This window comes from Gigantopelta aegis, chromosome 8 (assembly GCF_016097555.1).
Source record: "Gigantopelta aegis isolate Gae_Host chromosome 8, Gae_host_genome, whole genome shotgun sequence".
Lineage (NCBI taxonomy): Eukaryota > Metazoa > Mollusca > Gastropoda > Neomphalida > Peltospiridae > Gigantopelta > Gigantopelta aegis.
The window spans coordinates 68,703,935-68,721,757 of NC_054706.1; the positions used below are offsets into that span (position 1 = coordinate 68,703,935).

General features: G+C 36.3%; 1 protein-coding gene across 1 annotated transcript; it reads left to right on the forward strand.

Moving 5' to 3' along the window:
- Window positions 1-579: 579 nt before the first annotated feature.
- Window positions 580-17,812, forward strand: LOC121379793. Its single transcript, XM_041508445.1, has 8 exons — window positions 580-783; window positions 1,028-1,248; window positions 4,164-4,334; window positions 12,233-12,427; window positions 13,463-13,558; window positions 14,232-14,580; window positions 15,641-15,966; window positions 17,506-17,812. The coding sequence occupies exons 2-8, from the start codon at window positions 1,137-1,139 to the stop codon at window positions 17,727-17,729; spliced, it is 1,473 nt and encodes a 490-aa protein (XP_041364379.1). The 5' UTR covers window positions 580-783; window positions 1,028-1,136; the 3' UTR covers window positions 17,730-17,812.
- The last annotated feature ends 11 nt before the right edge of the window (window positions 17,813-17,823 follow it).

Below are 17,823 nucleotides of genomic sequence, written 5' to 3' on the forward strand. Positions count from 1 at the left end.
GCTACTAATTTATAGAAAAATGTAGCAGGTTTTCTCCCAAAGACTATATGTCAAAATTACCCAAGTTGTTTACATCCCGTAGCCGATGATTGATAAATCAATGTGCTCTAGTGGTGTCATTAAACAAAACAAACTTTAATTTATATATTCATGTGGCTTAGGTATACAGTCCAGTAGGTTATTAATTACTTGGAAATATAATTTAAACATGTGGAAACAAAAACATATACATACACATGCATGTATATTTATTTCTACACATTACACACACCAACAATGCTTGGACAGTCTCAAATGTCTCATGGAGGAACGTGGATCCCGTAAAGGGCAAGATATATTATTTTTCCTATGACTGCTGCAGTGGTGTCAACTTTTGTGTTAAAGTTTAACATAAAAGTTCACTTTTAGATCAGTTTCTCACAAACTGTATAAGTCCTAGTTCATTGAAACTTGGTTTATAGTTGCACCTATGGATGTTCACCACAGTGCATTAAAAGAGATTTTGGTAGGTGAGACATTTAATTCCAAGGAATTGTTGTTTTCAGTAGCGTGCCCCATTGAAAAAGACGTTATCTAATTGTTTGTTAATGCTTTAGATTTGCAGGAGACATTTCGCTGCCCTAGGAATTGGTTTTTCTGGAATGAGTCATGTTACTACACAAAACCCGGGAGCTTTGGCTACTTTGCTGCACAAGAAATATGTGCGGACAATCTTGCGAGTCTTGTGGAGGTGAAGTCGTCAGAAGAACATCAGTTTGTCTCCAACATTCTGCGCAAATCAGGGTGAGCAAAAACCCATAATATAACATGATATCAGAGCTCAAAATCATAGGGATACGGGTTCAGGTTTATATGGGGTTGCAAACAAATCACTACGCATTTTTACATGGATTACAATTAATATTGTGGGTAGAATGATGGCAAAACATATACAACTAAATTTCTGTCTTACTATAATAATATGACTCATAGTAATCCAGTAATTCAACCTTCCTTTTTTTTTTAATTTGTGTAATGTTTGTTTCAGAATATCTCAAGCGTTTGTTGGCGTGACGACCGAGACCTTGCCTGATGGTAGTGTACAATCGTCCTACTCCAACTTCAGACCTGTGGAGTATGCACGCTGGCAGCCGGACATGTCTACCAGTACCAACCCCTGTACTGCGATGTCATGCCATGCGAAGGAGTGCACATATATAGATGTCTCGTGTCATTATCCCCAGGGTTATATCTGTGAAAAACCGGCAGGTGGGCAGCATCTCATTGTGCATGGTTTACAACCCATCTTGTTACAATTCTCAGTATTAAGCTTTATCAACTAGTTTGCTAAACGCCTTAGTATAGAGGTTTACCACCTGTCTTGCTAGACTCCTTAATATAGAGGTTTACCACCCATCTTACTTGACTGCCTAGTATTTGGTTTTACCACCAAGCATGCTAGTCTTCTTAATATAGGTTTACCACCCATCTTACTTGACTGCCTAATATTTGGTTTTACCACCCAGCATGCTAGACTCTTTAATATATAGGTTTACCACCCATCTTACTTGACTGCCTAGTATTTGGTTTTACCACCCAGCATGCTACACTCCTTAATATAGAGGTTTACCACCCATCTTACTTGACTGCCTAGTATTTGGTTTTATCACCCAGCATGCTAGACTCTTTAATATCGAGGTTTACTACCCATCTTACTTGATTGCCTAGTATTTGGTTTTACTACCCAGCATGTTAAACTCCATAATATATAGGTTTACCACCCAGCTTACTTGACTGCCTAGTATTTGGTTTTACCACCAAGCATGCTAGTCTTCTTAATATAGGTTTACCACCCATCTTACTTGACTGCCTAATATTTGGTTTTACCACCCAGCATGCTAGACTCTTTAATATATAGGTTTACCACCCATCTTACTTGACTGCCTAGTATTTGGTTTTACCACCCAGCATGCTACACTCCTTAATATAGAGGTTTACCACCCATCTTACTTGACTGCCTAGTATTTGGTTTTATCACCCAGCATGCTAGACTCTTTAATATCGAGGTTTACTACCCATCTTACTTGATTGCCTAGTATTTGGTTTTACTACCCAGCATGTTAAACTCCATAATATATAGGTTTACCACCCATCTTACTTGACTGCCTAGTATTTGGTTTTACCACCCAGCATGCTACACTCCTTAATATAGAGGTTTACCACCCATCTTACTTGACTGCCTAGTATTTGGTTTTATCACCCAGCATGCTAGACTCTTTAATATCGAGGTTTACTACCCATCTTACTTGATTGCCTAGTATTTGGTTTTACTACCCAGCATGTTAAACTCCATAATATATAGGTTTACCACCCAGCTTACTTGACTGCCTAGTATTTGGTTTTATCACTCAGCATGCTAGACTCCTTAATATAGAGGTTTACCACCCATCTTACTTGATTGCCTAGTATTTGGTTTTATTACCCAGCATGTTAAACTCCATAATATATAGGTTTACCACCCAGCTTACTTGACTGCCTAGTATTTGGTTTTATCACTCAGCATGCTAGACTCCTTAATATTGAGGTTTACCACCCATCTTGCTTGACTGCCTAGTATTTGGTTTTACCACCCAGCATGCTAGACTTCTTAATATAGAGGTTTACCACCCATCTTAATTGACTGCCTAGTATTTGGTTTTACCACTCAGCATGCTAGACTCCTTTGTATAGTTTTACCACCCATCATGTTAGACTCCTTTGTATAGAGTTTTACCACCCATCTTACTTGACTGCCTAATATTTGGTTTTACCACCCAGCATGCTAGACTCCTTTATATAGTTTTACCACCCATCTTGTTAGACTCCTTTGTATAGAGTTTTACCACTCATCTTACTTGACTGCCTAATATTTGGTTTTACCACCCAGCATGTTACTTCAGTATTGTGTAATGTGTGAAAGCGTCTTGTATTTCCCCAAAGTATTGTATCTTAGAAGGAAAAAGCAGACGGACGGCATCTCACTGTTGTATATAATGCATCTTGTTAGACTCCTTAATATCTAGTTTTACCACTCATCCAGCAAGAGTCTTTTAATTAGTATAATGTTTTATAATCTTGTTAAGATCCAAAGTTTTACTATCTTTAGAAAAGTCGTTAGTGTAGATTTTTACCATCTTTGATAGTCTCTTTAGTATAAAGTTGTACCATCTTGCTAGCCTCCTTGGTATAAAGTTTTACCATTTTGCAAAAGTCCTCAGTATAAAGTTTTACCATCTTGCAAAAGTCCTCTATAAAGTGTTACCATCTTGCTAGCCTCCTTAATATAAAGTTTTACCATTTTCCAAAAGTCCTCAGTATAAAGTTTTAACATTTTCCAAAAGTCCTCAGTATAAAGTTTTATTATCTTGCTTGCCTCCTTAGTATAACATTTTACCATTTTGCAAAAATCCTCAGTACAAAGTTTTACCACCCATCTTGATAGACTCTTTAGTATAGTTATACCACCCATCATGTTAGACTCCTTATAACAGGGTTTCACCACTGTTATCCTTATTTTATGCTGTGGAATTGAAAGAAAAGTTCAGTATAATTGTATATGAAATCATGAATTTATCTTTTATAAAACCATTTCCATGAATGATAATTTCATTGATGAAACTTGTCTACTGGTAGGGGTGGGATGTAGCCCAGTGATAAAGCGCTCGCTTCGAAGCGCAGTCAGTCTGGGATCGATCCCCGTCGGTGGGCCCATTGGGCTATTTCTCATTCCAGCCAGTGCACCACAACTGGTATATCAAAGGTTGTGGTATGTACTACCCTGTATGTGGGATGGTGCATATAAAAGATATCCCTTGCTGCTAATTGGAAAGAGTAGCCCATGAAGTGGCGACAGCGGGTTTCCTCTCTCAATATCTGTGTGGTCCTTAACCATATGTCTGACGCCATATAACCGTAAATAAAATGTATTGAGTGCGTCGTTAAATAAAACATTTCCTTCCTTCCTTGTATCAGATTTTCACCACCGTTATCCTTATTTTATGCTGTGGAATTGAAAGGAAAGTTCAGTATAATTGTATATGAAACCATGAATTTATCTTTTATAAAATCATTTCCATGAATGATAATTTCATTGATGAAATTGGTCTACTGGCCCGAATTATAATCTAGCATGTCTGTCATTGTAGCTGCTGCCTGTTCGCCGGGTTGGAGGAGAGTTGGTGATGTTTGCTACTACAAGTACGTACAGCCAAGTCTGTCATACATAACGAGCCAGTACTGTCGAGATGCAGGTTTCCAGCCAGTCGTTCTCAGCAGTGACGCACATGCAGCAGAACTTGTCGTCATGCTCGGAATCGGTATTGTAAAGCTTTATTATTATTATTTTAATAATTATTAACGATATTATGTACCGTATTATTATTATTAATTTTCCAGTAAACATTTATTTTAAATCAAATAATAAAACTGTTTCTTACACATCCGTGTAGGAAATCACTGGTGTGTATCAAAATCGTATAAAATGTATGTTGGAGATCGTTTCTGAGAGGTCATGACCCAGTTTAGTGTTATTGTAAGGAGATGTAAAATAACATCATTGGAATACTGACGTCATTCAAATTCAGAATTAGCTGTATTGTTACAATGCTTCGCCACATTAAAATGCTCGCTTTTCATCGATTTCATTTTCCGAGTGGTTGGCAAATGTTTTAAGGAAAACTGATCTGTTAGTACAGTAGTTATTTGTTTATGACGTGGTATGTATGCTTAAAGCCAAGTATCTATACACCATAACCCAGTTAGGCTACGTTCTGTAACAACATAATTTAATTCATTATATTGTTACATTTTCATTGTTTTGAGGTATGTAAGAAATAGAATACTACTTTTGTGTCCATTTGATATTATTTATCTTACAACTCGATGTTTAAAAACGTATCCAATGAGCGAAACTTGTTGTAAGATAAATGTTATCAAACGGAAACTCATGTATTATTCTCTATATACATTGTAAACCAGACCCTGGAAAAACCAGAATCCGTTCAAAACCGGCCAATTAAGTTTCATTGTTCCAAATTTTCTACATTCCAAAAGACCAGATCCTGTCTAAATCGGATAAATATTAGGTCCCTGACTTGATCCGATTTAGACAAGTTTAGATGTATATGTAACTGTTAAAGTGCTAATATTTTAATAATTTATTGAACCTTTTTTTTTAAAAACCTGTGAAATAAGTATACTCAAAGCAATCTGAATGCACTTTTGTTCACAGCAATTTGATGTCAAGAAGTCAAAGATCAAAATGGTGGTCTAACCACAACTTGAGTTTTGTAATTAATAATATGCAAGTCATTAATTCAGTTACTGGCTGTTTACATCCATACAAAAGTAGAGTTTAATGTCATACATGTCATCAACTCAATCTGTGGCTGTTTAATGTCTCCATACAAAAACATCATCTTTGTGTTATATAGAGGATAATGAACTTGATACTAGTTATTATCAAGGTTACGCCCCAAGTGAAGTTATTTTCAGTTGTCACTTGCTAATTGAAATCCTGTGACAAAAGAAAATTATTTCACGCACCCACATGCACTACTGAAGTGTGAAGCAACATTTTTGATGCCTATATTTCTTTCTTCTTTTTTATTGACAATTTTCAATAGTTTGCACCGAGTATTCTTCCAACTTTCATTCAGTGTTTCTCCATTGCAAGTATTCCATTTACTAGAATCAATTTTTGTTTATTTGTTTAAAGGAGCTCAATCACGGATGTAGTGGGCCTTGTTTCTCTAAATATGCATTATAAATGGAAATTACATTCATTTGGAATACCAAACCTAGTTACTGTATGATCCAAAACATTTTAATTGAACTACGATCAAGGGAATTCCACGACACGCTTCATTTTTTAAAATTTGGAAGTCTTCTTGTAAAAAGTCATAAAAATACGGAAAAACAGACTCGTAGTGATGAGGCTATATATACGACAACCGTATAATGTATTTGTGGATTTTATATAAACGATCGCCATGTATAGAGACTTGGCAAATGAGGGCCGGCTATATACATGGCAAATAATTTTTAAAAATATTATTTCATGACAAAAATAACCGCGAATACGCTGAAATAAAATAATAAACAGTCGGAACATGAACTCACCATTTATTATTATTATTAGGCATGTGTGCAAATTATTTTGACTGGTTTGGAAAGTGGTATTTCGGTTTTAATGTATAGCATAAAAAAACAGTGTACTGTTGCATGTTTTGTCGTCCAAAGGTTGGCTAATTATTACTTAACCCAGTTGAATCCAGTTCTACGTGCAGGGACAAGTTCAGCCTGCCGTTTGTGCATGTGTGCACACACGTTAATCTTGCATTTTTATAGCCAAAACTCCAGAAAAAACACCGCCCCTCCACCCCAAAAAGGTAGTAGTAGGCTAATAATAATAGTAGTAGTAGTAGTACAGGGTACCCACGGGACAGGGAAAACAGGGAAAATGGTTTTAAAAAATTCCCTGCAGGGAAAATTCAGGGAATTTGAAATTTTGGTCTGATTCAGGGAAAATACAGGGAATTTTATTTGGGTGTAATGGAATCTGGAAAAATATCAGTGAATTTTGTTGAGTCCTATATTGTATAGATATGGATATGTATACCACATCAGGTACAAATGTAATAAACCTAAGATAGTGGTGTTTTGGATTCCTTTGTCTTTTTCATGATGGTATTGAATGATAGCTACTGGTGATTTCTAGTGTATGTTTCAAAAACTATCATAGATTTATTTTTATTGAGAAATCATCTGGTCACTACGTATAGCACCCAAAACACTAGAAGTCAAAATGGAAATAAGCGACCATTGCTCCAGAGCTTATTCTATGTATATCAGAAATGTTGAGTCATTAAATTTGGTTATGCCATACTAATGTATCATTAACAGTGACATAGTGTAGTCTTAGATCTGCTTTTCTGACATTTCTGCTATACATAATAATCTTCAGTGTGAACACTTATCTTTGTGATAATTAAATCTAAAACAAAAAACCTGGAAGAAAAAAAGATTTTTACCAAAATATTTTTAATGAAAGTTGTGCACATATTTGGAAAAATACATTCTGATCCAAAGCCATTATTATACATTTATAAGGCAAGATAAGTCTCCACAGCTATCAATGACACAGGGACATTTTAATCTTAGTTTAAAATGCCCACGTATGTGTTTGCTTAAGCATGCTATCATTTCAGGTGGAAGTTTCTATCAAGCTCATGTAGACTGCCTGTAGTAATTAGACTTAGTTTTAGTTCATCATGACAACCTTCAATCCTGTATGGCTAACTGACCCTCAATTCATAGACTGGCTTTCAGCTGCTCCTGATAACCCTCATACTTGCTTCTGCAAAAAATGTCACAAGATAATATCTCTGAGTAACATGGGTAGACGGGCTCTGTCTAGTCATGTGACCTCAAAGAAACACCAGCAATGTACAAACAAAACGAATGTTGTGGGCATAGCAGCGTTCTTTAACAAGAACACAGGTTCAAATACAACTACTGGATCTTCTGCTGCCGTACCTCCAGTTAATGTACCAGGGGTGAAGGATAGTGAAGATATCAATAGACAGGAAGATAGTGAAGGTAGAGGTGAAGTTATCCCTGTGCCATCTGCACCAAATGTAGCAAAATACCTTCAGACGAAGGAAACAAGAAAAGCTGAAATTCTGTGGGCCCTGAAGTGTGTAATGAATCATTTCTCATTTTCATCAAATGAAGATATGTCAGAGCTTTTCAGGACAATGTTCTATGATAGCAATATAGCTAAAAACTACAGTTGTAGCCGCACCAAAATGGTATCGCTCCAGCTTTCAAGGACAATCTTTTGAAGACTGTGAGGGAACGTGATGTGTACACCATCATGTTTCATGAGGCCTTTAATACAGTTCTTCAGTTGGACCAAATGGACTTTGTTGTGCGATTTTGGCACACAGATGTGGTTGAAAGCAGGTACCTAGGGAGCCAGTTCATCAACCACACAAGGGCAGAGGACTTAGTGGAAGCCTTTAAGAAAGGGGTGGCAGAGCTCGATATAGCCAAGCTAGTCCAAGTAGGGATGGATGGCCCAAATGTCAATCTAAAAATGGGGCAGCTACTAACTGAGGATAGGAAAGGAATTGACCCAGAGATTCCTGAGTTGCTAGAAGTTGGGGTTTGCAACCTCCATGTTCCTCATGGTGCTTTGAAAACAGGATTCAAGACAACAGGATGGGAGTTAGAGAAGCTGTTAAGATCATTGTACTGGCTGTTTCACGATTCCTTTGGGAGAAGAAGGCAGTACACAGAAATCACAAAGTCAACTGTCTTTCCAATGAACTTTTGCGCAACCCATTGGACAGAGGATGAACCAGTTGCACAAAGGGCTATCGAGATGCTGCCAAACACCAAGAAGTACGTAGAAGAAACCCTGAAGAAAAAGAAATCCGAAATCCCTACTTGTGCATCATTCATGACTGTGAAAGAAGCTGTGTTGAACGACAAGCTTTTAGTTGCAAAGCTAGAGTTCTTCGTATTTGTTGCAAGACTATTAAAGGAGTTCTTGACCAAGTACCAAAAGGAAGAGCCACTGATCGTATATCTTGCAAAGGACATAGCTTTGCTACTGAATGATGTGCTGGGACTGTTCATCAAGCCGACAGTATTAGAGGCAAACAACAGTGGCTACAAGCTAGCAACACTAGACGTTACAAAGGCAGAGAATCATTTACCAGCTAAACAACTGAAACTTGGGAATGGCACCAGAGAAGCCCTGGAATCTGCTAGGGTATCACCGCTGCAGGTACTCGAATTCAGAAATCAATGTCTTGGTGTGCTTCGTGCCTTAGTGACAAAAATCCAGGAAAGGTGCCCTCTAAAGTATTCGTTTGTTCGGTCCTTGGAAGCACTTGACCCCAAGGCAATCATCGCAGAACCGGATTCTGTCCAAAGGAGCTTTTCGACCATTGCCAAGAAGATGTCATCAGCGAAGATCAGGAGTGCTGCACAGTGTGATCGGGCAGAGATTGAATATAGGAGGATGTTGAAGGAGAAGGCAGAAGATATCCGGCAGTTCGAATTCAAACAGCACCACCGTGATCAGTTCTATTACAACCTTCTCAGTGGCAAGGAAGAGTACACGGAGCTTTGGAGCATTGTGAAGAAGGTACTTGTAATCTCCCATGGGCAGGCTAAAGTCGAACGACGTTTCTCAGTCAATGAGGACATGCTACAGCCAAACATAAAACAGGAAACTGTAGTTTCATTGAGATTGATATATGACACCATGAAGTCGCTGGACATCAAAATCCACAACTTCGTCATATCCGATGAGTTGTTGCAGTCCTGCAATCATGGGAGAGCCAAATATGAACTATACCTCATGGACCAACAGAAAGCTAAACTCCAGGAAGAAAAAAAGAGAAAAGCTAGTGAAATTGAAGAGACCTACATTAAAGAATAGAAGAGATTGAAGAGTTTAGAGCAACAAGCTGATAGCTGTGTGACAGAATCAGACAAAAAGGCAAAGGAAGCTTTGAAGAAACAAGACTTCAAACTCCTAGCCCAGTCTGTTGCTCTCAAAGAGAAGGCCGATAAAATGAGAAAGAAAGAGATAGCAGATCAGATGAAATTGGTGGAAGATTTAAAGTCAAAACTTGGATAAAGGTGAAAGTAACACTAACAAACATTTTGAAAGTAAAAGGACACACGAAGACTTATTTTGACTATTTCACTGAAGCTTTGTGTTCTGTTAATATGTCAATGTACATGCACAGACAAGTTGTTTCAAAATATAAAGACAGTTCAGATGTTTGAAATATTATTTGCTGAACTTTGAACAAATAATGTTTGTAAAGTCTATTAATATGTTAACCATCTTTTTGATTGCTGTACTAGTACAAATATAAACACAGATGGGAGTAGAAGGCTATACCAGAATCTATATACAAGTATTGTTATATTTGTAAACCATAATCTTTATATTCAGCATGTAGCTTTTATATGTATTTATAATACAGCATAATGCCTAATGTTTTCCCCAAGAACCACAATGAAACTTAATTTTGTAGTTTGTATGGCTAGACAATATTAACAGTACGTAACTGGAACACTGGAAAAATAAAAAATAAAAATTAATGAGTTGAAATGTACACACACACACACACATACATATATATATATATATATATATATATATATATATATATATTGTCACAATATGTTGATTATGGTATTTGGAGGTGAAGGCACAGCTATTGGGGGTGGCAGGAGGCCGTTGTATACAATAAAGAATCATGGATATCAGACAGGGAAACACCTTTTACAACGGAAAATTCAGGGAAAATACAGGGAATTTTAATTTGAAAATTCTGTGGGTACCCTGTAGTAGTAGTAGTAGTAGTAGTAATAATTGTGTATTATTATTATTATTATTATTATTATTATTATTACATGTATTATAATGTTGGTAAAATCACGTCGCGGTGGGGTGGGGTGGTTGGGGGCGGTTGTTACATAAATTTAGAGGGGGACCCAGGAGTGGTCTAAGCTTTACTAGTAGCCTATAAAAAAATGTATTTTGAGTTTTATTGGCTCTTACAATTTTGAGCATTTGAAATTTGACTAAATACAGCAAAATAACCTTTTAGTCATATTTATTTACGGTAAAATTAACTTTTTTACAAAATTTACGTAAGCAGCCTCAAAATTGCAATCAGTGAAAAATTATTAAGTTCAAGCCCTGTTGTTAGTTTGTGTACTGTCCGTAGTTAGTTTCTCTTTCAATTAATCTACCTCAGCCGCTGATAATTTGTAATTGTTATTTTTATTTATTTATTTATTTATTTATTTATTCATCATCATCATCATCATCATCATCATCATTTTTATTATTATTATTATTATTTATTTATCATTTATTTATGACAATATGACACTATTCATATATCTATGGAAAACATACACAAAAGGGTCCTCTAAATTCATATACTCCCCCACCCCCTCCCCTGTTCAGAAAATGCACTGTTCGTACAGTACTTAGTATGTATACCTCCTGTTCCAGATTGTTCGGTAATATGGATCAATGAATGAATGAATGAATGTTTAACGACATCCCAGCACGAAATATACATCGGCTATTGGGTGTCAAACTATGGTAATGCAAACAAATAAGGTGATGATCAACATCAATAAAAAAAAGTCAAGATTTAAATAAAAACAGTGTAAAGAACTGTGCAAAAATACAAATATCACAGATAGATATTGACTTTTACTCAAATTTCAATTTGTGCTGTATTGGCCATTCTCAAAGAGAATGTTACACCCCTGCACCATGGTGAGGTTACAGCATGCACAGGGTGGATCAATCAAATACATGTACTTATTTACTGCCTATATACATTTTTACTGTGAATATAGCCAGCCCTCATTAGTGGAGGCTCTATAGACACGGCCTTCGTATATATATAGTCACATCATATATAAACACCGTCTAGTTCAGAGTATTTTTTTTAAATGTACCAATTCCTATCCCAAGTCAGCTGTTATGGCATATTTTGCATCATAATGAATTTGACAAGGTGGAAAATGACGGTGTTTGTGATCCAGATGTTTAGACTTTTTCGCGTACGACTAATGATAAATTTACCTATAGATGCAAAGGCCTAACTAGTCGGGATTGTCGACATTTAACATGCTTCTGTTACTAAAATAAATTAATGTATAAGCTTAATATCATTCAGTACATGTTTTTATTAATTTTTAATAACTTATTTTCATTGGGTTTTTTTTTCTATTTACCCTACGTCGCAGAGGACAATCAAGCGTTCTTGTTACACGAGCTTGGTAAATCGTTTTGACACTGCAGCTATTCGGGGAATGCCCGTCATGTGACTCAAAATAATACGTCACACCTCTGCTCTCCAAATAGCCGTTATTTTTCTCAGAATTATGGACCGTACCCATAATTCAGTTATTTTGTATAAAATATCAATAATAAGTGTGATATGGTGGTTATGTAGATGGTTCAATAAAGTACTTTTAGGTACAAATCAAATGTATATATTGTCATATAATACTTTGTTGGGTCAATAATTAGGTCAACCATCCGTGACAGAGCGCGTTTAATATGTTATTAAAGAAATAATTACTTTTGTATGAACGATTTTGTCATGTCAAAGAAACCTTTGGCGTGGAGTTTATAAATATGTTTTTTACTTACCAGGCACTCTTGAATACTGTCTGACTGACGCAATACTTGTTAATGATTCGTACATATGGGAGAGTACTGGAAATGCCACTTACTTTAACAAGACATGGACAGGAAGTCGAAGCAAACAGTGCATATCACTGACCGGTTCTACCAGCATCAACGGACCATATGAGAAGTGTAACACACCCTGCATCATATGTCAGTATGGTGAGAGAACAACATTGTAGTTTAGTGTTTTCAGTTATAAAATACTAAATTAAAGCAACAGATCCAAGCTTTTTATAGTGTCTTCAGTTATAAAATACGAAGTTAAAGCAACAGATCCAAGCTTTTTTTTAGTGTTTTCAGTTATAAAATACTAAATTAAAGCAATAGATCCAAGCATTTTTTTAGTGTTTTCAGTTATAAATTAAAGCAACAGATTCAAGCTTTTTTTAGTGTCTTCAGTTATAAAATACTAAATTAAAGCAACAGATTCAAGCTTTTTTATTGTTTTAAGTTATAAAATACTAAATTAAAGCGACGGACCCTAGTTTTTTAAGACGTACCAAGACATATTTTTCACTATTAGAGCTGGGGTGTTTTTATATTTGAAATTAAACATTACTTACATTTTATTGTTTAGACTATCCATTTCCATACATCCGAAGTGTTTCTGGTCATCCAGGTGTTTAAAATGTCATGAAATGCGTTTTTAAAAATATTTCTAAAAATGCATGTACCTCTGAAAAGTAATGGCTATGGAGACGAGATGTAGTCTATTTTTAAGAGTATTTCTCAGTTTTATCATCACAGAGTTTTGTTTCACTCTGTTGTATCTTTATCCAGATATGTTCCAGTGTTGTAGATTAACCACACTTGGTGTCTATGTTCACGGGTTCAAGCTAGGGTCTATTTACCTAGGACATCCTTTTTTCTATGGAACTATGTACGTTACAGACAGTTCTAAACTGGACTTCTGTATATAGGATATAGTGAGGTTTCTTGTATTTGACAGATAATGCCTGGTGCTTATAAAACTTTTAGAGTCTAGACTCAAGACTCTAATAGAGTCAGAGACACTAACATCATGACAGTGTCATATTAAATACTCAACTTTAGAAAAAAAATTTTAGTTGTAATAATTTATTGCATTCTTTTAAAGATTTGAGCAAGAAAATGGCAAAATGTTATATTCGAAACAAAAATGTTTACGAAACAAAAATATTAAATTATATTTCATTTGAAATTATTTTATTTCAGACGTGAACATGGATTTTTATGTAGATGGAATACAGTTTTACCTCAGTGCTCAAACCCAGACTGAAATACAAAATGACATCACTAACTCACAAGAATGTAAGTCAGTTGTTTAATATGAGTTGTAGGACCATCGCCCGGGGTAAATGGATTTTTATGTACCAACTGTGCTCTGTGTGTGTGTGTGTGTGTGTGTGTGTGTGTGTGTGTGTGTGTGTGTGCACATGTGCGTGCATGCTTGCACACCAACTAACCCACTCACAATTAAGATGGTAGGGTAAAGCTACATGTATATAGTAAATCCAACTGTTTTAATTGTTACTGACATTTTAATAACAAGAAAAGAAAGTGATAAAAACATTTGTCTTCTGTATAGCCCAGTGGTAGCTCAGTGGTACAGTGTTTGCCTGAGGAGTGTTGGGTCATAGGATCAATCACCCATGGTGGACTAAGTTTTTTTCCCATTCCAACCTGAGCTGTATTATTGTTTAATCACATAAATGATTGGTATGTGCTGTCCTTTTCATTGCTGATTTTCAGTAGCAGAAACCTATGTGTTGGCAGCAGGGTTTTTTCACACTTGCACCTCAAATAGCAGTGAGGTGTCATTATACAAAGATTCATTCCTTTTATCTTACCTTGTCAATAAAGTTTCCTTACTCTCATTCTCTATGCCAAGTGTCAAAATAACCATGTTAAAAACCAAATAGCTATAGAGCTTAAAATGTGCTGTATCATTCAACAAACATTCCTTTCTTTCTTTATCATATAGCCCTCTCAGTGAACAAGATGAACTGTAGTTTTTCTGTCTCATCTCTGGTTGGAAACGCTGTTGTGTGTAATCTGACGGACCCGAGATCGAAGCTCACTGAAGTGATGAACTTGTCCGTCAACGGAACGGCCATTGAAGTGAAACATCACCTGGGTAAAACTATCCTAGGAGTGGACGGTGCTTTCTTTATCAAACCCAGTGACATCGACAACTGTCTCATGGATATCACGTTTTGTGCTAATGGCTTCACAGTGGCATTGTGGGTGTTTATACAGCAACAGGCAGAATATGTGTTATTTAGAACCCACGAAATGGCAAATAATGGCATCATAATCAGATATAACAACAGGTTTGTTCAGCTTGTAAATGTATACAAAAGTATAGTGTGAATGCAACCATTCTTACATTATATAATATTTCCGTCTAAGGTTGAAGTTCCATTAATAAGTAGTTGAAAAAATATGTTGTATATTTTCCATTGCATTGGCATGGCATACAAGTTGACACGATAAGAAGATATTTTCATCAGAGACCAGTTTTCCTCAGTAGGACTACTACCTTTGATGGGTAGAGACTATGAGTCTATCTATCTATACAGTTTTTGCTGAAAAATTGTATCCACATTTGTTTTACAATTTTCCTTTTTAATTATTTGTTTCATTCATTCATTCATTTGTTCGTATTTGTTTTGTTCGTTCGTTCTTTCTTTCAATTCATTCATTATTTCATTATTTCATTCATTCTTTTTTTGTTCAACTAATTTTGTTTCAGTTCACTGAACCCCACGTTTATTAATACTATACTATATTTATGTTTTAGTGTATTTTGTCAGTGTGTGTGTAGGAACTACATCAGACTTTTAAATATTTATATTATTATTTATTTAATTTTTAACATTTATTTTTAATTCACATAACCTGTGTTTAAGTTACTACTGCTATACTGTGTTTATGTTTCAGCGTTTTTTCATTGGTCAGAGTGTGTATGAACAACATCATACTTTTAAAGATTATTATTATTATTTATTTCATTATAATTAACCCACTATTATACAATTTACTCTATTCTGATTTGACAACGTCACTTAAAACCGAATGTTATCCTTTGATAAACCTCAGAGGATAACATTATTACGTCAAATGGGACGTCATAACATCATTATATAAAAAAAGTCATGGAAAGCATTTTAGAAACTGATTTTTGTGTATTTTTAACTAAATAGAAGTATTGTTTGTTATTATAATAAAAATTGTTTGGCATTTTTTGTGAATTTATGCGATTATATACAATTTGTGACTGTTATACATCAATAAATTCACAAAAAACGACAAACAATTGTTATTTAAAAATTTATATTTAATTGACATAACTTGTATTTACTAATAATATACTGTGTGTTTATGTTTCAGTGTTTTGTCAGTGACTGTGTATGAACCACTCTACGTGTGGCAGGCGTGGAGCTACCTGGCGACCACCGACTGGCTCTATGTCACCGCGACCTGGCACGAGACGTTAGGCTTGTCTCTGTACATCAACTCTCACCTCGTTTCCACGGACACGAAACCACGACAACACCAGAGAGAAGTCAGCTCTACAGCGCTGATTCTGTTCGGTGTCAGAGAAGAAGGAAACGAGACGTCGACGACTTCTCGCAATGACAGCGGCGTATTCTTGAAAGATTTCTTGTTTCAGGAAAACACGGTCTGGACTGAAAGAGAAATCAAGAAAACTTATGGTAATGTTTGGCAACCATTATGTAGATCTTCTGCTGGAACTAGAACTTTTTTAAGGGGGTGGGGTGGGGGGATGTAGATGGGTTAAGGGAATACTAGCTAAAACTGAGATTTGACAGGTTTAATGTTTAGTATTTTGTTCGAATACACTGATTCTAGTTACTGGGAAGTGTAGAACTTCTGCAGGAACTAGAAGGTTTTTAAGGGGTGGGGGTGCAGAAGGGTTAAGGGGATAGCCAAGCTAAAACTGTAAGATTTGGCAGGTTTAATGTTTAGTCATTTGTTCAAATCCAATTATGAGAGATTATTATTTTTTTCAGCTGTTTTTAACTGTTTTATTATTAAATTGCATATCATAGTTTTTCTCATAGCTCATAACTAAAAAATGCACTTAATGTGGAAAAGGCACATCTATGGGGAAAAGGCACATCTATGGGAAAGGCACATCTATGGGGAAAAGGCACATCTATGGGGAAAAAGTAAAAAGTATGGTCTTAAGGGGTACCCAATTTAGATTAGATACGTTTTTTGTTCTGTATTGATGTTTAACAGGTTTTTGTGAAAAATATCCAGTTTTGAGGAAATTACAGTTCACTGAGGGTCTGAATGGTTCTGAGGTGTTTTACTGCATGGATAATGGTCCATTAAGATCTTTGGTGGACTGTTTGGGGTATTTCCTGTGACTGGTGCATCAAAGGAAATTGTATTTGATGTCCTATCTGTGAGAAAATACGCATGAAAGGTCTTTTGCTGTTAAACGTGATGAGCCTTTATATTCCTCATGTTTCTTTTCTTATATAAATATTAGATTTACCGTAACGTCTTTAACAACTTGCAGAACAGGGCGTCTGTTCCATGAAGAGATCTTAGATCATAAGGTAGTTGTGCACGTAAGGTGATTCTAGCTCAAAGATTGTTTCATGGAAAGGAGCCCTGGTGTATATATAGTGATACCTGCGATAGTGACCACCTTTCCTGTCCTAGACAGAGGAGCTTGTTCTGAATGTGCACATAAAACCCTATGATCTGACCTGATAGTGACCACCTGTGTTAAGAGGCCACATTTTTATTCTCTCAAATCATCAAATATAGTACAAACTGACCTGTATTAAATAAGCAGCCATCTGTATTAAAGGGCCACTTTTTGATACTCCCTTTGGGTTTTTGCTCAACATAGGTTTGACTGTTGCTCACTGGCGTAGCCAGGATTTTATGTTGGGGATGAGGGGAAGACCCACATTATGTATGTTTGTATGTATGTTTGTGTGTGTGTGTTGTGTGTGTGTGTCTGTGTGTGTTGTTTGTGTGTGTGTTGTTTGTGTGTGTGTGTGTGTGTTTGTGTGTGTGTGTTGTTCATGTGTGTTGTTTGTGTGTGTGTGTGTGTGTGTGGTGTGTGTGTGTTGTGTGTTGTGTGTGTGTGTGTGTATGATTTTAGAAAATTTAATACTGTTTTATGGCCATGGCCCCTGTGCCCCCACCTCTGCTTACGTCACTGTTGTTGCTTAATATATAGGTTTGCCTGTATTTTTAATTTTCTCCAGGTGACTGGCATCATTATTACCACCTGTCGTTTGACGAGCAGTACGCCCCGGGCTGGGACAACATGCAGCCCGTTCTGGACGACACACTGACGAGCTACACGTGGAGGAACGCATTCTTCAGGAACGCTCTCTTTGTCAACAACAGTGGTGGAGTCGCCACGGCGGGACGTCTTGATGACCACATGCTAAACTGCTTTACCAAACCAGGTGACGGTTACCTGTGATTTGTTATAGTGCTTTTCATCTCATATAGGTACATCCACTCACCTCCGCCCCTGCCCCCACCTGCTTTACCAAACTAGGCAACGGTTACCTGTG